This window comes from Theobroma cacao, chromosome 3 (genome assembly GCF_000208745.1).
Source record: "Theobroma cacao cultivar B97-61/B2 chromosome 3, Criollo_cocoa_genome_V2, whole genome shotgun sequence".
Taxonomy (NCBI): Eukaryota; Viridiplantae; Streptophyta; class Magnoliopsida; order Malvales; family Malvaceae; genus Theobroma; species Theobroma cacao.
In genome coordinates, this window is record NC_030852.1 from 33688596 (window position 1) to 33710347 (window position 21752).

Consider the following 21752-nt stretch of genomic DNA (forward strand, 5'->3'; position numbering starts at 1 on the left):
AAAAAAAGTTATGTAACGCGGTGTGTCTTTCTTTATAAAAAATAGTTATTAAATTATAAAAAAATAAAAAATAAAATAAAAAAAGAGAAAAAATCTAAGCAATTGTGTCAGTGGGTTGGCTGGTTGCAATAGCACATAAGTATAACATTTTTAAAAGGCAAAAAATAATACAGGGAATTCCCGTACTTGTATTTGTATACAGCTACTCAGAGCACGAATCACAGCTGGGAAATTTTGCCTCCTTTTTCTCCTACCAAAGCTTGAAATCCTTTCTTTCCTTGTAGGGGGACCTCAACTTAATAAAGAACTTCTGAGTCTCTCGACTTCTCTTTCTGCACATTGCACAGTTTTTGTACTCCTCAAGGACCATTTATATCAACCCACGTGGCAGAGCAGTCATTGGGACCCACCATCATCAGCTCCACAGATTATCTGCGCCATCAGTGTTCTGGGTCCCGCGATCTAATGAGGACTGTCATATACCGTTATACGTCCTATTCTACTAAAATAATACACAAATACCAAAAGGAAGGATCTAAAATAACATAGAGAAGTTCCCTTGGATTAAAAAAAATAGGGTAATGCTGTCTCCACTTGCTGGTTGGTGTGAGAGTTAATCATCATTGCACATGTCCACGTGGAGGGTAATTTGGTAAATGAAACCATCAGGTTTGCTGGGACCCACATCCCAACTAGATGTAATGGGACACGTGGCAAACTCAAGTGGTGATTGTGCACCTTTATATCCTGCACATTATTGGGCAATGCTTAATATCCATACAAAACAAAGCATAAAAAAGATAAATAATAATACCATGAACATTGAAACAGGTTCCTTAGGTTGCCGGTCACATTGGAAGATGTTCTTTTGAACCAGAGAGAAACCAAGGACTGAGTTTTGGACCCTGGAAAAAACTGAAGACTTTCCCATAAAACATATGTACTCGTTCAACGCATTTGCTAAGCTGGTCAGTCTCTTCTCTCTTTCTGGGATTGAAAAATGTGTGTTCTTTTTATGCATTTTAGTTTTGTTTAGTTGAAAAACTTTCAACTTTATGTCTTTTTCTTATGTAAATTTTGCTGGGATTTCGTGTTTTTGGTAGTTCGTGATTCTGTTTTGCTATGGGGTTGTACGGTTGTTTTGTAAAGTATGTGGTTTTCTTTATTTTTGTTATGTTATGAATAATTATGGGTTCTGTTGGGGTCTTTAACGTTTTTGGGTTTTAGAGTTATGGTTGAGGTTTGCTTTGGGAGGTTTACTTTTCTATGCTAAGTTTAAATTTAGTTATGGATCTGCAAAGAGCATTTGAAGAGTGGTTTGTGATTGAATTCTCTGTATTTGGCAACTAAGTAAGAGGAATATTAATAAACTATAGAAAAAAGTTGATAAGAAATAAAAAAGGAAAACCAGAACCTTGGGGTTTAAGCAGGTTGTCTGAGATTTAGCAATTCATGCTTTTGCTGTAGGTGATCATTGTGGAAGATCAAAGCCTTCTGCGACTCTGCTGTGGGAATTGTTCAGTTTATGAAGGGGGTCAACAAGGCTATCTCTGATAAGAGTTTAACTGTATATCATGAGAAGCTCATGTTAGAAGTTGATTCTTTGTATGGGTTTGGTAAATGTGTTGTTTCACATAATTGATCTCATGTCTAACCTAAGAATCCAGCCAACTCATGGATTAGATTGCAAAGCTGAGAAGAAAAGATGGTAGTTCTATATCATTTGATGTTGCTAGTGAGGTCTTGATGGGTGTTTTTCTATAATTATAGTTGCCCTCATTGGCATGGAAATTGTCACTAGCAATAACATTAGCCTTCCTTCAATCCAATTCTGCAACTGTTACAAGGTTGCGAGCCTTGCTAAGACAATTATGGACACAACTCAAATATCAAATTTGCGAGATCAGTATGTTCTTGGAGGGCAATTAGGATGGGGGCAATTTGGTGTGATTAGGGCATGCTCTGACAAGTTAACTGGTGAGGTTTTGGCTTGCAAGTCCATTGCTAAAGATAGGTTGGTCACACCAGATGATTTCTGCAGCATCAAGCTTGAGATTGAAATAATGACTAGGTTATCTGGGCACCCAAATGTTGTGGATCTCAAGGCAGTTTATGAAGATGAGGACTTTGTGCACTTGGTGATGGAGTTATGTGCAGGAGGGGAACTTTTCCACCGGCTTGAGAAATATGGGAGTTTTTCTGAGTTTGAGGCTCGTGTTCTTTTTAAGCATTTGATGGAAGTGGTCAAGTACTGTCATGATAATGGCATTGTTCATAGAGATCTCAAACCAGAAAATATTCTCTTAGCAACTAAATCCTCGTCATCTCCAATTAAACTGGCAGATTTTGGTCTTGCAACCTATATAAAACAGGGTGAGGTCTCTATTGTTCCTTTTATTTCATTTAGTGCATCTCGAAGACAACATTTGGTCTGCGTATTTTTAATGAAAGAATTTTGGTTTCATGTCAACAGGGCAAAGTTTGCATGGTACTGTTGGTAGCCCATTTTATATAGCGCCAGAGGTTTTGGCAGGGGGTTATAATCAAGCTGCTGATGTATGGAGTGCAGGAGTTATTTTGTATATTCTTCTAAGTGGGATGCCTCCTTTTGGGGGGAAGACTAAATCAAAGATATTTGATGCTGTTAGGGCTGCCGAACTAAGATTCCCTACTGATCCTTGGGATCACATCTCTGTATCTGCGAGGGATTTAATCACTAGAATGCTTTGTGTAGACCCTTCTAAGAGGCTCACTGCAGCAAAGGTTCTAGGTAAGTTGATGTATAAATTTTTGTCTGTGCTGAGTGCACATAATTGCATTGCAAGTTAATAAGAGGCTATGAAACTAGTAATATGATTTTTCAGGTAAACCAGTTGGTGGTATGCTTGTTTCCTGAAATTAAAAAGGTACAAAATTATCTTAATAATTGAAAAGCTATTTAACAAATTAGTTCATAGTACTGCCATGTTTTAATCAAGAAAAAGAATGCTGTTCACACTTTAGACCATTAGGCTATCACTTGAAAGTTGAAAGCACTTCAGTTGCATGGTTCAGAAGCTACTTTTGTCATCAAATATTCAATTTGGAGGTTCATCAAACAAATATGACAATATGGTTTGATCAATAAAGAAATTAAGGATGTTGTTAGGATTTAGTTAATGCAACGCAAGAGTCCACGGAGCTTTTTCCTCTTGTCACAGTCCTAAGAAGCAGGAAAGTTGCATGCTATACTTTTCAAATTTTAGCATGGTTTCAAAACTAGGCTTTTAGCCCTTCAGAAAGAGTTTGTTCCAATTTATAGCTTCTAATAGAAGCCACTGCGTTTCACAGCTCACCCCTGGGTGGAGGATTGCAGAGAAGTAGCTGAAGAAGCATTGAAACACGACAACCTTGATTGCAGAGAGCTCGAAGTAGGAGGAGGTTCTTTCGCCATGCCATTCGTAGACAGAAATCAGGATTATAGCTTTAGTGATGGATCACCTGTATCTGCCAATGGCCAACTGGGAACACCTGCATTCACTTGCAAATCATCCTTTTCTTCTTTCTTAGTTGAAAATGCAAGTCCTTGCTCTGAATCTGTGGGTTTTTCATTTAGCAGCTGCTGTCAATCAAGTGCAGCAGAATTTTCATCCACAATTCCATCAATGCCAAGCTTTACATTCTTCAGTCCAACTGCTGCTGTTGAACCGCTAAAAATTTCTTTGGAAGCTAAAGCTGAGACATCAAAGATGGGAAAAGAATATGGAGGTATTTGTTTTCATTTTATTCTTGGCTAGAGGCTGCTATTTTCCTTTTTTTTCTTGAAAACTGAACAAGGAAATATGGCTTATGGAACTTGATACTGGTGGCTACTTCTCATAATTAATTGGAGAATGCCAAAAATGGATTAATGGGGAATTGTAACATTATGCTGACTTCTTTCTTTCACTCTGCAGAATCAAACTTAGTAAAGCTATTTATGTTGCCGGATACTTCAGTTGCAGTGAAACACAAGACAGGAGAAGTGGAACAAAAGACAGAAATTCGCCGGGGAGGATCCAACGGATCTCGCCTTGCAGGCATTCATAGCAAAAGGAATCACACTATTGGTCTTGGTGAGTTTGATCACTTTGACCTTGTGGTGACTGAGTCAGTAATCCGTTGGGCATCCTGCACTCATATTCCTACCGCTCCATCACTTAGATTATCCCTCGTATGCTAGAAGTGTTCATACAAGGTTTGAGCAAAAGGGGAACAACTATATACACTGATATTGACTGGAACAGAAATAGAAAACGTGACACAGCTGGGAACATAGATGCAGATGTGAGATATGTATATCAAATCTGAGGAGCTGAGCTCTGGTAAAAAGGGATCTGTTGGCTTAATTTCATGTTGGTGTTTGAGTGATGATGCTTTTCTGAATTTGAAGATTGAAATTGGCATTATGTTCAGAGTCAGGCGATGTAATAGGGTACAACTACTTATTCATCCTCTAACAAGCCGCCCTGTAACTTGGGAGAAACATTTTTGATCCCTTATTGTTTGTAAATTGTAATTTCCGATGAAAATACTTGGAAAAATGCTGCTTTCCACTATCAATACATTTTGAGATAACTATTTTCACTTAGTAATTTTTAGCATCTTTTCTGGTAAAAAGAAAAAAATAGATGTGATTGCGTTTGCCGGGAGTCGAACCCGGGTCTATTGCTTGGAAGGCAATTATCCTAACCGTTGGACTACAAACGCCGAGTGCCATTTCTTTTACCTAAGTTTCAACTTCTGACTTGGTACTTAGAAAGAAACATGAGAACCCACGGCCCGCATTATTCAATCGAAAAAGGTTTATTCACTCCTGAATTCCAATCTGAGGCCAATAGCAGAGATTCTTCATCGTTGGGTCATGGAAAGAAATGGTTTAATAAAATAACGTGCAGCTGATGGTGATTGCAATCTGTTCAACCCTTAGGAAGACCAAGGGCAACCCAAACCAACAGGAAATGAAACTAAAATACAAATTTACTAGTTTTCTTGGCTCCCTTCTTAACTCTTAAGCACTAGCATTTACATCACTGTACGAACAAGTTAGACAGAGGCAGTAGGCATGATGAACACACGTAGAGGAAAATTTTGCAGACAAGTGACTTCCAAAAAATAATCTTGGAACAAAATTCGTTTCAGTAGTGAGCCATCAGCACCTGGCTTGAAAAGGGCATCCAAAAGATTTAATAGGAATCACAGAAACAGTTCCTCAGAATTTTTCAGCAGAAGATAATAACTGTAATCTCTGTTTATGGTACAACTCCTGTGGGCATACAATAATCTCATCAAGTCTGATTATGAAAATAGGCCCCCTTGCTTTTGGAGCCGCCAGAGCAAGCTGGGCTAGTCCCTAAAATTGCCGACCCTGGCATAATGTGAAGGAATAATATCCAGGAAAATTGCACTCATTCAGGATTACATTATATTTGCTAGGGCTCAAGATGATGGAATAAAATGATGTCACCTATAGATACTTTACGATGCAGGCGCATATTCTTGAATTGCTGTAGCCAGTTTGTTTCGGTCCTCCTCTGATTTTGTTCTAATTAAGAAGGTACGTGCCACAACTTTATCATTATTGCCACCATCATCCTACAAAATTCAAGAGAAGTCGCTGTTTATAAAAATTAACAACATAAAACATAATACAAACATGGTCAAATGCTGCAAGAAAAATTTTGAAGCTAATCCTGGTATGTCAGACAGGTTTATGCCAAAAAGACTGTCATACCTGGATAAGTATATCTTTTTTTCAAAGATTCTAACTACCAATATATTTTTCATCAATTCCACATCCAAATTCCAAATCAGTAAGGGTTTACTACACGATTGCAGCCTGCCAAGCTCTTTATACACATTTATTACTAATCTCAACCTTCTGAGCCACTTACAAGGGTCATTCCCACATATGATCCCACCAAATTGGGTCCTGCAGTATAAATTGGAAATGGTGTTGTTCTCTAGCAATTTTCTAAAAGTGGTTGTTCTCAAGATTTGAACTTGTATCTCACGCTTGTGAGCTGAGGAGTAAGCATTGCACCACGCAATTGGTCCTAATGTTACTTTCAACAGTTTATGGTAGAAATACATGTCAATTTCCTATATCAAACCCTTTCCTCTGGAGGCCCTAAATAAAAAAGTATATGTAAATGTTGAGTTCTAATATTATACTTGTATTTCAAATGAATGACTTCATATATGATAATCCACAAGAACTGAGGATAAAGTGGATAATGACATCTTTGACTTGTTCAAAAACCAAAGCACCACTGTTGTAGTTCAATAGACAAATCTAAAGCAACAACCTCAACTTGTGAGTGCTCTAATAGGAGATAACATAAGAAATTCCATCTGCTGCTTTGGCCAGAAGCTAAGCTATTGCTAAGTAATATTTGTGATCAGAAAATAAAAATAACGTGATAGAGTTTGATACTTGATCAGAACAGCATAAAATACCAATAATACCCAAATATTTGGCTTCCAAATATATTACCGAAGTATGAAATATTGCAACAAGGGAATTCTTTTGTGCACTTGTCTTGATCCCTGGATATAGCAAAGCATTAAGTAACACCTTTCCCACCTGCAAGCAGAAGATGGTTATAGAAGTTAAAGCTAGTTAAAAAAAAGGGACTTTTTGTGAGGGCAGTTGTAAAAGTGAACTATCTCATATCTGCTAACTAAACAACAGCTGATGCATGAATCATATTTCTAGAACCAATACATGCACATGAAGAAACATACGTCATTCCGAACGACAATTGTTGGTTTGGAATCTGCTGAACCCTTGCTAATACCCTCTTTGCACTTAATGGAAAGCTGCCCTGTGCCTTTATCTTTCCATGAATCTTTCTCTGCTGGATCAGTTGACTGGTATAACAAAAGGGAGGGAAAGAGGTTACACAAGAGAAGGTCAGATCAAACACCATGTCACAAGTCAAGAGTCGGCAGATCTATAATTTCTGAGGATATACCTTGACATAAAGCTTGCATTTGACTTCATGAACAACGACAATACCCTTCTCCTCTGACTTCTTCACCGATGGGCTGCTAGGCTGAGGTAACTCATTTTCTGACAATCCAAAATGACACATTACTATGCAAGTAATGAGAAAAATGAAAAGAAAACTAAAAAGTTGAGAGAGAAAAGAGAGAGAGAGTTAACCTATCTACTTAAAACCAACAAACAGAAATAACCTAGAGATGAAAAGCAAAAAGTTGCAGGATAAGGTTGACTTTAATGAAGTAATGGTTTAAAACAAAAAGAATATATAGTAAATAAGGATTAAAGGGTAAAGTTTCATTTTCCCACCATCATCTGCGTCATCTGATGCATTGTTGTTCACAGCAACTGAGCTTTGACTTCCTGGAAAGACCAACATAGGATGCAGAATTGGAATCAATCTGACAAAACTAACATGAATAGCATCCAAATTCTTGACTTCAATCGAGGTTGCCACTTAAAACCTTTGTCCTTTTTAAAAGGCATGGGCAAATTGTCTTAATATTTTCAAGCAAATAATGTCCAATGACACAATTAAAATCCTTAGTAAGAATATTTGTCATAGAAAGTCAATTCAACACCTACCAAACAAGACAGGAGTCTGACTATTGGAGAATACTCCAGAGCTCCTTGGAGCTGTAAAGCTCGTGGTCATGCCAGATGAGGTAAAGATAGTTGCTGGACTGGCTGAAGTAGAACTTGTGGCTGTACTGCCAAATGTAAAGCTTGAATTCGAACCACCTGCCATAAAGCTCGTAGTCATACCAGCTGGAGTGAAGCTTGTAGTTGAACTAGCTGAGGTGAAGCTTGCACTTGTATACACGGGAGAAAATATTTTATTCATATCAGCTGGTGTAGGACTTGTAGTCGTAGTACCTGGAGCAAAGCTCACGGTCGTAGTGCCTGGAGAAAAGCTCATGGTTGTAGTGCCTAGAGAAAAGCTCGGGGTTGTAGTGCCTAGACTAAAGCCTGTAGTTGTGCTGCTTGGAGTGAATCCAGTTTTTACTTGAAAAAATTTATTCTCAGTATTCTTAGTTTCAGGCACCACTTTACTTCCACTTTTTTGAGATTCAGGAACAGACAAGCTGTCACTATTTACAGCATATGCTTTGAGCCAGTCGACAACATCACTGAACTTCTCCTGCAAAAGAGGAATCGGGAATACCATTCAAGTCAGCAAACAAAAACAATTACATCTTGCATTTAAGTGCTCTAGTGAATTTAAACATTATTACAAGTCCTAGTTACTCAAACGAGGGTTATTTGCAATATATGCCAAGTTAACCCATCTATTCATGGTTAAATGATGGGTAGGAGAATTTCAAAATATGCATATATAGTCCGTTAATAAACGTCCTAGAAGAATGATATATTTTTAAATACCTCTGATTCTTTTTCATATAAAAGGTACAAGGCATGAGCAAGTATTGCCCAATAGCAAACTACTGATATATATGCCATGCATGAGAACTAGCATTAATTTGACTCTTATCGAGAAATAACATGAAGAAACTGCTTTAAATTCTTCTGCAAGGGGTTAACAAAATCAATGAATTACTGAAAGCATGTTATATAAGATAAAGAAAAGTAGCATGAAGCCACAAAATAAAATCAAATAAAACATTTTAATTTTCCTCAAGTGAATGGAAAAATCATCAGAAATTACCATAATGTTTGAAGCATGTGTTAGGTAGTCCTGAACACCATCTTCCCAAAGCTCATCAGGGTGATTCTTCAGTTGTGATTGCACCCAACTGTTAAAATAGAATATTGTTATGGAGAAATAAGTACAAATTTATAAGGTCCAAGAACAACAGAAGCAAGAAATTTAACTTTTCTAAGGACTGGTAAGATATTAATACAGAAAGCTCAAAAGAATATTAAGTACATCAGACATGCTCTATAAGTAGCACAAGAACACCATCACTTAGTCATTACCAAACATGAAAAGCGGAAGTAAGTTGTTCAAACATCACACAATAAAATAGATAGAGAGATAGGACCTTGCAAATTGGGTGTTGAGAGCTTTCACATGTTGCCGGGACAACTCAGCTCGCTGTGGGTCTAGTGGTGGTGTTGCAGTTGACTGCTGTTGAGATGGTTCTGCCCTTTGAGCATCAAAAAGAGATCCTGCCATTATTCTTTTATTCCGAAACTGCACCATTTTTGATAAATAAACACTAAGCCTCGACAACGTCACTGATGCATCAAACCATCTAATGATAACAACTAACTATTTAGTATTTGCACAAAATAGCCATAACCACTCCCCCCACTCCCCCATCTTTCAAACAATGCATGCTTTGACAAGTAAACTTCTAGTTAAATCATTCTTATTTTCAGCCACTGCATTGAAATTGGCTTTTCCCTTTTTATTCCATTATTCTATACCTGAGACTAATTTGCTCCAGTCGATTGGTTGGTTGATTTTCTCTGCTTTGCTAAACATTATTTCTAAAATACCCGCTAACTAGCATAATCAAAATCCCAGCTTAAACAATACATAGACAATGACGGCTAAGTTCAACTGCTTCAGCTTCTATCAACTTCAAGTTCATTCTTGAAAATTGAATAAACCCACATCCAAATAAAAAGAAAAAAAGAGAAAGAGAACTTTCAATCAACCTAAAATACCAGCCAGCTAAGAAAAACTAAAAATCATGCAGAAGATTCAAATTTTAACATTTTTTGCCTTTAGTTTATAGCTCATTTACTTCCTGATATATAATGAAACTTTACAATTCAATTTAATACACAAAATCCAATAAAAGAAATGCCCGCTTTCTTCATTTTAGCATTGAGAATAATAAAATAAAACCAAGAACATCAAATTAGGGTTATACTATCAATTCAAGGTAGGAACAATGAAGCAAAATTTTTTAAAAAACTTAAATAGAAATATGTAAAATTTAAGAAAACTCACAGCAGAATCGTTGGTATCGGCGACCGAGCCCGATAAAGCAAACCGTTTCGCTCCTTTCATGGCGGTTCAATGAAGATTTAAAAAAAAAAGGAAAACAGGGGAGCGGGGGTTTAGGGTTCAAAAAAAAAGTTTATGGCTTTTTTTTCAGGCTACTGAAGAGAGATGGGGCCTTCTTTTTTATTTTTATTTTTTGGAGTGAAGATGGGGACTTTTTTTTATTTGGGACTAATTATGATAAAATTTTAAAACCGGAATGGGTAGATTGTGGGCGTCCGATCAGGTGGGGAACCAGACATTTAATTGGGACTGTCGGATTGGTTTCCGAGGTCTCGTGGGCCACGTGCTTGTTTAATTGTCTCACAGCGCCCACCACCATGGGCTTGGCCCTTTAATAATGTGAGATACACGTGGTCACCATTTGCATACATATAAACAAGACGACACGTCATCTCCCTTTTATACGGTGAAAGCAACTGCCGCTGAATACTTGTATCAAAATCTCGACCCTCCATTGCATGTTAGGGACATCAGTTCTATACGTACTTTAGAATATGACCTCAGGCAGTGTTATTCCATTTTTATATCTATAATGTTTAGACTACTTGCAGTCCAATTTTTAACGGATTATTATTTTTTAATCTAAAGAAGAAAATGTATACACTTTTACCATTAAAGTAAATACACTTGCTTACGTTTTACCATTGAGGTAAATACGGTACATACACTTGTTGCTGAACCAAACATACGGACTAATTTAACTTTAAATAAAATTCAAGGAAAATAATCAACATTTTTGTTGTTGATCCATAACGCTATTTTAGTGAAAAATAGGCCGTTTATCAATTCAATTGGTTATAGCATCAAAGAGAGTAGAGGCTACAGCCTACAGCACTAGCTATTTACCCGTACTTTCTTTTATTTGTTACTACTCATCACCCATAACGCAGTGGGTTCAGTAAGGAAACCAAAAATATTAAATGAATATGAAAACATTTGACATAGACAGGAAAAGGGGGCAATCTTGATCTAGAGGCTAGAGCCTTGAATAATTTCACATTATTTTCAGACTAGGGGCTTTGTCTCTTCATCTTCTTCAAATTCTACACTTTCAGCTTCTTGGGAAGAGGTTTTTGGATGCATGGCATTTACATTTGAGATTGGGATCCTTGGTACTGGTTTACTATCCGGCAACATCTTCAATATGATTCCCATGGCTATGAGCAACAGCCCTGACCCGTGCTGTTCAGTTAATGGTTTTGTAAATATCATGTATGACAGCAACAAAGTGACAGCCTTTCTAGCAGTTGTTATCTGCAAGCCGGTGCCAAAGAAGAAAACTAATAGTTAGATGAAATCATGATACAGTTGAGAATGGATCTTTTAGAAAACCAAATATCCCGGAGAAATTATAAGTATATTTACCATGGCAGTGGTAGCAGCACCAAAAATAGCAATGAGGGATAAAACAGACACTTGACCGATGAATGTGGCCATGGCTTCAAACACCAACACCCCATACACATAAGGATGCTGCAATTCATTGACATTACCCAAAAAGCGATATCAATAACAAGAAGAAATTACGGTATTAATCAAAATGTTGAAAATGAATGTACAAAGAAAAGAGGAATAACAATCTAGGTGCTCTTCACTGTTAGAAATTATTTTTGATTAAGATCACACCAACGGAGCAAGAGACGAGATGCAAGTAGGAAATATCAGTGGGCTTCACATGCCTTTGTGCGTGTGTGATTGGTTTGGGGTTATGCGCCAGGTCCACCAAAACAAAACTGATGAACCTCTGTTGGTCCCAGGAGTATGTCATTTTGTAATTGAGAATATCTTATAACAAAAGAGTTAATCATTTTCCCAGAAAATCTACTAAATGTCAGCTACTCCCCATGTCCAATCTAAAGAATGACAGCAACTCTTCATAAGTCTGACTTGGAGAATTGTATTCAACACTAACTAGAATGGTCAACTACCAAATCATTGATTTCTCCCAGGAAAATTAATTTTGATAGAACTAGTGGGCACGTTGTACATGACTTCACCGCAGTACTTTCTTGTTTAAGTCACAAAGAAAACGTTATTTTATGCACCCATGGCCCCTGGCAGGGGAGGAGGGTGTGGAAGAAAGAATTAAATCAATAAAATAAAGAAAGGGGCAGTGACCCAGGGGGAGGGGGTGCAGGGAGGGCATTGCTCTTTACCTGAGAACAAGAATTCCAGGCAGTAACGAGCTCTCCTGTTAGAATCATTGGCACAAGTAAGAAAGGAATCCCGACTACTGTTGAGCAGAACAACATCTCCATCTGTAGTAGAAAATTAACAAATATAAATAGACATAAAAGTGTCAGTACTTTATTTCTGATTGTTCTCGTTTCAAGCAGAAATGAGAAAAAAAACTTTTATGGCTAACCTGTGTTGTTTCCGGATTCATGGCGAAAATTGCTTCTTGGAAATTACCCAAAAAGGCGTCCATGATTAAAGCACCTGAAATCATTATAATACCAATGATGCTAAAATTGGGCGATGTCTGGGCATCTGCTAAGGTGAAAAGGATGAGACCAACAACAAGAAGCAGAGCAGAGATGTATTCATGAAATGGGTATTTCCTTCTCAGGCCAGGGATGAAGGCACCCATAATCATAACTGGCAGTACCTAAAGTCTCAGAACAATAGAAGTTTCGTATGTTAGAATTGAAAAAAAGAAAAAGAATCTTGAATTACATTGCCGAATGCTACAATTGCTTGAGAAAGGAGATATAGGCATTCTTTGAACTCTGATAAACTGATTAGGTGCAAGAAAATTTTATCCTTATTTAGCTAAAGAAAGGATGGCAACAAGCAATTTTTACACGAATTCTTTGACTCGTTACCTTTGTAGATTTGAACATAATTTGAGCAGGGTAGTTCAGGTAAGCCAATGAACCCTTGGTTAAACCATGAGAACCCATGAGAACAGCAGATAGTTTCACATATGTTTGCCATGGATTGACCATTTGCTTTATGGTAAAGCCTTGAAGCCGTATCAATATCAGGTAAACAAATCCTTGTACAAAAGTAAAATACCATCCATAGCTGAAAACATTTGCAAGATTTAAGTCAAGAAAAATCCAAGTATACTGGGAAAGCCAGGCATATTTAAAAGATATACGTAAAAACAATTAAAATAAAGAGGAGAAATTTATGATGAATTTACCTGAACTGAAGCCTATTATACACATATTCCTACAACCAAGCAAAAGAACACATCAATTATCAGGTTGAAATGGGAATTTAAAATCCAATAAAACAGTGCAAGTAGCATTCATTGAATCATTTCACCATAGAAATCAACTGGTCAAAGCCATGAAATGGCAAATGCAGAGAACCTACTCGAGACCAACGTTTCAACTAATTTTTGCCAACTTTTAACAACCAAACAAGACAAAAATATAATACTAATAGAATTTCCTAACTCTCTTCCTACCATAATTTCTTAGCAACCAAACACAGAGAAACCCAGAAAAAGAAAAAGAAAAAAGATCCGGCATGCATAACTGGGAATTCGTCACATGCAGAGTCAAGAAACCATTGCAAATTAAATGACCAGTGCAAAACAGCAAGGTAGTGAAAATTTTCAAAAGGAACTGCTCATTAGACACCCCAAAAAGGGTCAAATAAAAGTTAAAAACTTAAAAGAACAAACCTCACAAACGCCATTAACAAGGTAACCAAAGAAGAATCCGGATGAACAAATAAGAAACTGTTGCCATTTCGGTCTATCTGTAAGAGAAATCCCAAACAAATACCTTGCTTGATCCTCGCTTTTCATCTCCTTTCAACAAGTTCTGATCGTTTAATTTACTGAGCACCAAATCTCAGCCCAAATAAATAAATTCAACCCCTGAACAAAGAACCAGAACAGAGCCCAGAAAACAGATGAAAAGAGGACATTCAAATAACGTTTTCTTGTTTATTTTATTACCCTGAACGCTAAAAAAGGTTGGATTTTTATTATTACAAGAAGAAGGAAAGTATCAAAAGAAGATTTTAAAAAGACTTATCCTCGCCTCTACTCTCTCCCTCACTAAAAATAATATTAGCATCAAATTTAGGGGAGAGAGAGAGACTTGTGAAGTGCGAGGCTTTTGTGATTCTTTCTCCCTCTGGGAAAACTGTGGCAACTGACTTAGAAGACTTTAAAAGAGGCTAGCTAAGGAGTAAGGAGGATACAATGAGGGGAGAGGAATAAAATATTTGGGTAGGAAGAGCGAGACGGAGCGAGTCAAGTTCAAGCTCCCTGGTCGCAGCACGGGGAAGTTTCTCTGCAAACTCTCGGAAAATTGTTTTTTTTCTCGCGAAAATGGGAATCAAAGATACTTATCATGTATACGAGACTTTTGACTTTTTGAGGAGCTTTCTCCTTTATCCAAATCACATGTACTCTTGAATCTTATCAACAACAATTAGGAAATTAATCCATTTATTTTTTTTAATTTTTATTATCTTATTATTATCAACTTCATATAAATCTAAAAGCATCTTTCTTATTTAGAAGCATTTGAAATTTATATGGAGTTGACAATAATAGAATAATAAAAGCATTTTATTAATTTAATTTTATACTTTATTAAATACTATTTAGGTATTTTATTATTAATTAAGATGGTGTCCGTAGCTACGTTAGGAAAAATATCACATAAAATATTGATTATGTTATAGTGAATTTCAATTTTGTACCTTTAAAGAGTTCGTAGGGAAAGCAATATTATATTAGTTAATTATATGAATATTCGATTTTTACTGATAGAGAAAAAAATAAATTGGTATTAATTTAAAATAATTATTTGTTTTGGTTTCAATTTTCGAAAATTTGCACCTACATATATAATTATAAAGCAGTAAAATATTAAAAAATGAGATAATATATAACATGTATTATTGATAGATTAAGATAAACAGTTATACAATATAAGGTAACCGTATAATATAAATATCATATCAATATAAGATGGTTATTAATTTCTAATAATATATATTTTATATATAAAATGAATGGCTAAAGGTTATCAAATTTAGTTGATTTATTTGTTTAATGATGCTATGTGTTATGTATATTAAGAAATGAACAAACCTTCTTAACTTTTTTATTTTGCTCAATGAATTTGATGAATATTTATTGAAATTAAAATATTTACATATAAAATAAATGTTTAAATACTATGAATTCAGGTTCGTGCAGAATAAGAGGGTATAAATAGAAAATAATATTAAATTGTAATTGATAAATATTAAATGAATCTATATTCTAAATATTAAAAATTAAAAATTATTATTTTCAAGTATTTTTTTTACTAAAATAAAAAAAAAAACCTTCAAATCTAAAAAAACAACGCAACTTTGATATAAGGTGTAAAAAAAACCTTTTAAATGTCAAAAACAATGTAGTTTTGACATAAGGTGTAAAAAAAGTTAATTTAATTAAGAATAACAAATGTCAATCAATTGACCCAATCAATTATCTTACTTTATATAATAAATTGGATGGATATTTATTAAAATTTAAACATTTAAATATAAAAGAGATATATATATATACTATAGATTCAGATTAATGTAAAATAAGAAAATATATATAAAAAATAATATTAAATTATAATTGATAAATATTAAATAAATCTATTTTTTAAGCATTAAAAGTTATAAATTATTGTTTTTAAGTTGTAAACCAAAAACAAAAAAAACCCTTCAAATGTCAAATATAAATTATTTTTGACATAAGGTGTAAAAAAATTAATTCAATAGAAAATGAAAAGTCAAAAAAATAAAATAAAAATTCTAATTGAATGACACTTGTCATTCAATTGAAAAATCAATTGAAACAAATTGAAAGAAATTGAAACATCTTACTTTTATATATATTATAGATATCTAAAAAATTGCTCTTCTTCATTTATTTTATATAATTAAACATATTTTTTTTCTTCACAAGTTGTCGGTTGTAAAAAAATTTATTTTTTGACTTTTAAATTCGTTGAGTTATGTTTGGGAATTAGGATCATGCTTAGTTCACTAATACTTTACAAGAATAAACTAACATATTTAATTTCTCTCAAATTTCCTTTTTTTATTGATAAATTTGATATGTATGTCATAGGTTGATTTGATTTTGAATTTCAAATTTTTTTTATTTTGTTTAATAAATTATTAAAAATGATATATTTGTAATGAACAAATTTTATGAGCGTTTATTTTTTATAAATAATGAAAAAAAGAAAAAACAATTTAATTATAATAAAAAGACATGAATGTAACAATTATAAATATTTAATTTTTAACAAAAACGGAAATAATCGGACTATCAGATTCCTCCACGCATTCATTTCTCCGACTAAATATAGAAAGACCTATGAACGGTGCTAGGCTGGTGAGGTGAATTTATCGCAAGCAGAAAAGAACGCGAGATATCAGAAACTGTGCTAAGCTCAGCTCATGAATTGGCTGCTTAGTAGGGCCAGCATTGGTGTCCATTTCCTTTTCTAGCCACGTGTCGTGGCGGCTAAAGTTAGGGCCAGCATCTGGCAGTGGGATCCACAAATTCTATTTCCATTATCCACCTCTGAATTTTTATTCACACCAAGCGAAGTAGCTGTGGCCTGTGGACAATGGAACAAAGAATGGGGACTTGGAGATAGCAATTCCATATTCTCAAAAAGAAAAAAAAAATAAATTGAGGAACTCCTAGAACGTCTTCGCAGGGTTTCTAGTAATTGTGACGTGAATTGCCCGTTATTACTATTACCAAGAACGAAGAAGCTTATGCGTATACGTGCTGACAGGGACGGGGAGTCAGCAAATTTCTTTCCCAATATCCAAGACTGGCCCCTCAAAATTAGCATAATTGTTGTAATACCTAAGTTTTACACATTTTTAATGCTTTGAACCCCACACAAAACTCTAACAATTTACCTACAAGCTACAAAATTCAACTACTACATACTATTTATGTTCATTTCAAGCAATTAATTAGTAGTATTAGACTTCAAATGTCACATTATTTCCTCTTGCTAAAAGATAATCAAAACAAGATTCAAAATCTTGGTGCGAGGGTCCAAAATTTCATTATAACCGTCTATAATCAAATTACTTCTTTGTGTAATTAAAATTTCCGAAAAATTTATATGTTAATCAAAAGAAAATAAAACCCCAAAGAAATAGAGTTTTACTATGGCTACCACTAGATTTTGAAGTATGGTAAACTTAATACGTACATTGTTTTCTCGCCGGCCACCGCTTGGTGGGCGGTGCGTAATGAGCGGAAGCAGTGTGATAAATGCCTGTGTAACCGGGTAAAAAAGTAGTAAATTTTTACTAGCCACTAACAGAAAGTAACAAAGAACAGTGACAGTATTGTTCAGTAACAAAAAAGAGTTGTAAGCTAAAATCTCAAGTGTCAAAATGGGTTGCCAGCGAACCAAGTCAAAAGGCCCAAATGCTTTTGGAGGTGGGTTGATGTGGGTAAACATTATTTAGGCTTTTCGAAGCCTTTTTGCTAAACTCTTCCAGCCCAATTAACACTTGTTTTGTTTCTGGGCTCCTTACTTGGACCATTTATCATGCAAACACAATTCACATACGTGCCATCAAAATATGGAAGGGAGAGAAAGGGAGATGTTTACATCTCAACACTCGCACAAACCACTAAATCAAGGAATGATTGGAAATGCACCTTGTGCAGAAGAGAATTCAACCTGAACCAGAAAATGGATTGTTCTTAGGAGTCTCAGCTCTGTCTGCTTGCTTGTGACAGTAGTGGGCTTGATAGGGTCGATTCAAGGGCTTATTAGTGCAAAATATGGATAACTGATCACTCTAATCACTTCAAGACTGTAGAGGAGAACTACACATATTATGTCTGCTGGAAAATTAAGGTTTATTGCTTGGTTTTCCAAAAAAAAAAAAGGTTGAATCTACCGATCGCAGAAAGCTATATTAAGTTTTTGTTAGAGAAAACAAAGTATGAGAAATAATTGCCTGCACAGTGCAGAGTGCAGAAGAAACTGCATTTTTCTCCTTTTTAGTCATTGGCTAATGTATAAATATTTATATCTCGCATGTCAATGCTAAAGCAAGCGTCCCCTTTATGCTCGAAAAAGAAGTACGGCTATAGAGAAGAAGAGAAGAACCAGTTCGTGTTCCCAAAAATTTCAGAATATTTTTTCACAATCTTTTCTCCCGAGAAAAGAGAAAAAGGGAGAATAATAATAATAATAGAAAAAATCAATGCACCTCTAGTTGCCTTCTTCAAGGTGGCTTTAGTCATTCAAGTCAATTCCTGTCCTTGCAGTGACGAAAACCACCTTGAATGAGTGAACAAAATGTCAAAAGAGATCAGTCAGTAACTCATCCACCAGCAAACTGAAAATCTCAAGCTCTACCTCTGATCCCACCTTTTCCTTTTCCACATAAAAGTTTCTCCAATTTTCATTTCTCTCCATTTCTTTCACATAGGCTTTTCTACCATCCTGCACCTCCCATCCGAGAAGCAATTCTTGAGGATTCCCATTAACCCAATCTTCAGCCACCTTGAGTAAGTCTAGCACAAACTCTTCAAGCCCCATCTTAGCATGCTTTTCGGCATTGTTATCTTCAACCATTCTCTCCCTAAAGAAATCTAACAATAGATTATCAGCCTTAAACTTTGAACTGTCTGATGGGATTTTCGCTTTCAATAGCATAAGTAGTTTCCCATTTCCTTCTTTATCTTTTTCTTGCTTAACTTCATCAGATATGTTGCCATTGTTGTCGACAGACACTGAGCAGGGTTCCTTGGGGGATTCAAGTGATTCATCTTCAAGCTCTGAAAATGCAATTCGTTTCTCCAAGTCCACAGGCGCCAGCTGAGCCAGGTTCTCAAACCCTATAATCCTTTGCATGAGCTTTTGTTTGGTTCCTGTTGTTCACCGCAAATTCTTGTTAGTCGAAGGTATGCCTAAGAAAGAGAGGGAGAGAGTGAGATCAGGGATAGTGGGAGAGAGGGACCTTCCACACGTGCGAGTTGGTCTTTGAAAGGAGAGCCATTGTCTTCTTCATCATCAAATGGGCAATCTAGTACAGAGACTGGACTAAATTGTTCTTTTCCGTCCTCGTTTCGCCAATCCTGTTCCTGTGCCAATTCGTTGAATCATCAATTAACTCATCAAAGTATGTCAATGAAGGGTTAGTTATAATTGTCAGGAGAAGAAAAAATAATTTTTTTTGAAAAAAGGAGAAGACAAATATCGTATTATGAAATTTGTATTTGGAATTGTTCACAAAAGTAAATAAAGTATATACATAAATTAAACTGATCATAACTTAATTTTCATTAACTAATAATATTACAATATAATGTTAATTAAATATTATAATATAATTACTAACAATATTATAATACAAATTTAATTAAATAATTTATAAATTTTCATTTGATTACTAATTTTTCTTCAAAACGAGGAGCCACGACGAGAGTGAAAACCCATGAATAAAACAATTACTAGTATAAAATATGTTTACTACTAAGTAGTACATAAATAAACCTTAAAAAAAAAACTAGTAGATTAATTACTCTGTTTTCCTTACCTTTTAGAAATTACTATATATTTCTTAAACCAACAATTAAAAGAACAAAAACCCAAGTCATACTAAGGATGATAAAACGTTTTATCTAATCACAAAATCTTTGATCCAATCAAATAGTGGCTCGTGTCAAAGCTTATTGGCATGTTCAAGAAATCTTCTACTTCAAGAGGGAGACACGAACCAAAGGCCTAGGACAAAGAGGCTAGTAACATTTATTAAAAGATAAGTTGAGTGGGCCAAAGTCAACTCACTACTTGACAACAACTTGACATCTGCCCTACTGCCCATTAAATTAATTTTTCAAATCTTAGTAAAATCAATTAAAAAAATACATAGCTGAATGAAGGCTATAAGCGGTAAACATTTAACATATCCCCCTAACCCAACAGAAAAAGGAACAATATTATTAATATTGGTAGCTATATTTATGCTCTTAAATGAAAATAATATTCAAATGTCAATCCACCATATGGAATCCCATTTGTACTTGTTTATAATTTTGTAATGAGCTGCCAAATTTGCTTCTCTAACCGACAAGGAGGAAAACCATCCTAATTCCAAAACTACCCATACTAATCTCACTTAAAGGCACCAACTAACATCTTTATTTCCAATATAAATTTTGTAAGGATAAAAGAAAAAGGAATTATATGGTACATCGGGCGTACTATGAAACTAGATTCTCTTTCGAGTTTCTCCGCCGTGGATCCCGCAAGAAGCCCGCTTTGTAGCGGGATCGTAGGCCTCGAAGAGCTCGACGGGAATCTAATTCCATCTCTCCGAGATGTACCCAATCCTTTCCCGAGAAATACCCCACGCGTGAGAATTCCGTGCGATCCCACGGCCAGCTGTTCTCTTCCCCGAGCCCACCCCCAAGAAATTGGAAAGTCTCCCTCACCAAATTTATTCCCCAAAAAAGCAACAAAAAAAAAGGTAATAATAAGACAACAGCCAATCAGGGAACGCCACCAACAGACAGGGAAAATATTAATGCTAATACGCGAAACATTGAATTAATCTCTCTTTACCTTCGTGTAGTTGATGGAATCCTCACCTACTGTTACGCCTGTTACATTGCTGACCCTTTTAATCTCAGGTAAATTTGTTTTACCATCAACAACGTCGTTCTCGCTCAAACTCTCGGAGTTACGGCTCGAAGACTGTAAAATGTCCGCAGTGAATTCACTTTCGGGCCAGCTGTTTCTGTTACTGCTTGTGCTTGTAGAGACCCTACTGGTAGTGATAATGCTAGAAAAGGTGTCGGTGGTGTTCACGTTGGCAATATTATTCTGATCAGCCGGTTGATTTTTCTCTTCAAGAAATTCACGAAATAATCTCCAGCGTCTGATCTCACCATCTTCCTTTTCAGCTTTTCTCCAAAACCTTCTTTTGAAGAGCTTCCTTGAAAAACTCCTTGGTAAAAGTCCTTTCCTCGAACTGTTGCTTTGTAACGACGGTGAAGATGACTTGAAGGAAGCAAAAGGCAGTAGCTTGACGGCGTTAAGAACGGCCTCCGAAGCTCTTTGAAGAGTTGAAATATTGGTGGAAGCTGGCTTCGAACAACTTCTTTTGAGATGTCGTTTCGCAATGCTTGAGCAATCTTTCGTTTTCTTCAAGTCGGCCTCGAGAAGAAACCTGACGGTGGTGCAACACTGGCGACGTGGAAACGATTTGAAACCACTAGAAGAGCACGAACTCAGATCGTCTCTGAGGTAGTCTTTGAGCATCAATGGTTTTTTCTCGATCAAAAGCGTTTTCCTAAGCTTGATATGATCAGTGGGAATATTGATCATAGCCATATTTATGAAAAGGAAAGATAATGACTGGGATTAAAAAAAAATTCAGGGTCTTAAACAAAAAGGGTTTGTTAGTTGTTATACAGCTGTAAGCAATGGTGTATGATGATGAAAACTTGAAGGAGAGAAGGGAGCATTTACAATAGACTCTGAATGATCAGTACATAAAGGCTTTAGCAGAAAGACTAGCAGCTTTTAGTACAACAAAGAAACACCGAAGAGGAAGAAATGCAGAGAGAGAGAATGTAAAAATGGACAGAGGGATTAATAGGGGAAGAAAGTGAGGTATAAGTTCTTAAGGTGGTGAAGATCTCTAGGGTGAAGACTTAAAAAGGTGAGAGAGAGAGAGAGAGAGAGAGAGAGAGAGAGAGAGAGAGAGAGGAGGAGGAGTAGGTAGGTA

At 35.7% G+C, this 21752-nt stretch overlaps 4 protein-coding genes, 1 long non-coding RNA gene and 1 other non-coding gene across 8 annotated transcripts in view; 2 read left to right on the forward strand and 4 right to left on the reverse strand.

Annotated features, from left to right (window-relative positions):
• On the forward strand, positions 824 to 4611 carry LOC18606444 (calcium-dependent protein kinase 26). Its single transcript, XM_007040051.2, has 5 exons — positions 824 to 968; positions 1468 to 2373; positions 2474 to 2770; positions 3331 to 3747; positions 3936 to 4611. Exons 2-5 carry the CDS (start codon positions 1785 to 1787, stop codon positions 4199 to 4201), a joined length of 1569 nt encoding a protein of 522 aa, XP_007040113.1. The 5' UTR covers positions 824 to 968; positions 1468 to 1784; the 3' UTR covers positions 4202 to 4611.
• Positions 4657 to 4728, reverse strand: TRNAG-UCC. Its single transcript has one exon. It is a non-coding gene; the product is annotated as a tRNA-Gly (tRNA).
• LOC18606445 (serine-rich adhesin for platelets) lies at positions 5140 to 10141 on the reverse strand. 2 transcript variants are annotated; one of them, XM_018118465.1, is made up of 10 exons: positions 9948 to 10141; positions 9028 to 9179; positions 8691 to 8778; positions 7901 to 8165; positions 7610 to 7765; positions 7334 to 7387; positions 6996 to 7093; positions 6766 to 6891; positions 6515 to 6604; positions 5140 to 5613 (listed from the first exon to the last, which is right to left on the reverse strand). In XM_018118465.1, the coding sequence occupies exons 1-10, from the start codon at positions 10005 to 10007 to the stop codon at positions 5497 to 5499; spliced, it is 1206 nt and encodes a 401-aa protein (XP_017973954.1). In that variant the 5' UTR covers positions 10008 to 10141; the 3' UTR covers positions 5140 to 5496. The 2 variants fall into 2 exon arrangements, with proteins under 2 accessions (XP_017973954.1, XP_007040114.2); XM_007040052.2 differs by having other exon boundaries at positions 7610 to 8165.
• On the reverse strand, positions 10763 to 14310 carry LOC18606446 (UDP-galactose/UDP-glucose transporter 4). The gene is made up of 7 exons (XM_018118475.1): positions 13642 to 14310; positions 13153 to 13181; positions 12830 to 13031; positions 12370 to 12612; positions 12161 to 12262; positions 11370 to 11477; positions 10763 to 11258 (listed from the first exon to the last, which is right to left on the reverse strand). Exons 1-7 carry the CDS (start codon positions 13765 to 13767, stop codon positions 11010 to 11012), a joined length of 1059 nt encoding a protein of 352 aa, XP_017973964.1. The 5' UTR covers positions 13768 to 14310; the 3' UTR covers positions 10763 to 11009.
• Positions 18060 to 21718, reverse strand: LOC18606447. Of its 2 annotated transcripts, none has more exons than XM_018116717.1 (3): positions 20585 to 21718; positions 18978 to 19095; positions 18060 to 18888 (listed from the first exon to the last, which is right to left on the reverse strand). In XM_018116717.1, the coding sequence occupies exons 1-3, from the start codon at positions 21353 to 21355 to the stop codon at positions 18317 to 18319; spliced, it is 1461 nt and encodes a 486-aa protein (XP_017972206.1). In that variant the 5' UTR covers positions 21356 to 21718; the 3' UTR covers positions 18060 to 18316. The 2 variants fall into 2 exon arrangements, with proteins under 2 accessions (XP_017972206.1, XP_007040119.1); XM_007040057.2 differs by having other exon boundaries at positions 18978 to 19101; positions 20585 to 21716.
• Positions 21181 to 21752, forward strand: part of LOC108661067 — a 1028-nt gene continuing 456 nt past the window's right edge. The window contains exon 1 of the long non-coding RNA XR_001926876.1: positions 21181 to 21268. This is a non-coding gene — a long non-coding RNA (uncharacterized LOC108661067). The remainder of the gene's footprint in view (positions 21269 to 21752) is intronic.

Excerpts from the sequence above, each read along its gene's own strand:
- LOC18606444 (XM_007040051.2), top strand. The coding sequence starts at position 1,785 with ATGGAAATTGTCACTAGCAATAACATTAGCCTTCCTTCAATCCAATTC. Across the intron at positions 2,374-2,473 it reads TGCAACCTATATAAAACAGG|GGCAAAGTTTGCATGGTACT; the intron begins GTGAGGTCTCTA and ends TCATGTCAACAG. Across the intron at positions 2,771-3,330 it reads CACTGCAGCAAAGGTTCTAG|CTCACCCCTGGGTGGAGGAT; the intron begins GTAAGTTGATGT and ends TGCGTTTCACAG.
- LOC18606445 (XM_007040052.2), bottom strand. The coding sequence starts at position 10,007 with ATGAAAGGAGCGAAACGGTTTGCTTTATCGGGCTCGGTCGCCGATACC. Across the intron at positions 9,180-9,947 it reads CCGATACCAACGATTCTGCT|TTTCGGAATAAAAGAATAAT; the intron begins GTGAGTTTTCTT and ends AAAATGGTGCAG. Across the intron at positions 8,166-8,690 it reads CACATGCTTCAAACATTATG|GAGAAGTTCAGTGATGTTGT; the intron begins GTAATTTCTGAT and ends CCTCTTTTGCAG.
- LOC18606446 (XM_018118475.1), bottom strand. The coding sequence starts at position 13,767 with ATGAAAAGCGAGGATCAAGCAAGGTATTTGTTTGGGATTTCTCTTACA. Across the intron at positions 13,182-13,641 it reads TTGTTAATGGCGTTTGTGAG|GAATATGTGTATAATAGGCT; the intron begins GTTTGTTCTTTT and ends GCTTGGTTGTAG. Across the intron at positions 13,032-13,152 it reads TATAATAGGCTTCAGTTCAG|CTATGGATGGTATTTTACTT; the intron begins GTAAATTCATCA and ends AAATGTTTTCAG.
- LOC18606447 (XM_007040057.2), bottom strand. The coding sequence starts at position 21,355 with ATGGCTATGATCAATATTCCCACTGATCATATCAAGCTTAGGAAAACG. Across the intron at positions 19,102-20,584 it reads ATTCCATCAACTACACGAAG|GAACAGGATTGGCGAAACGA; the intron begins GTAAAGAGAGAT and ends GAATTGGCACAG. Across the intron at positions 18,889-18,977 it reads CCAACTCGCACGTGTGGAAG|GAACCAAACAAAAGCTCATG; the intron begins GTCCCTCTCTCC and ends GGTGAACAACAG.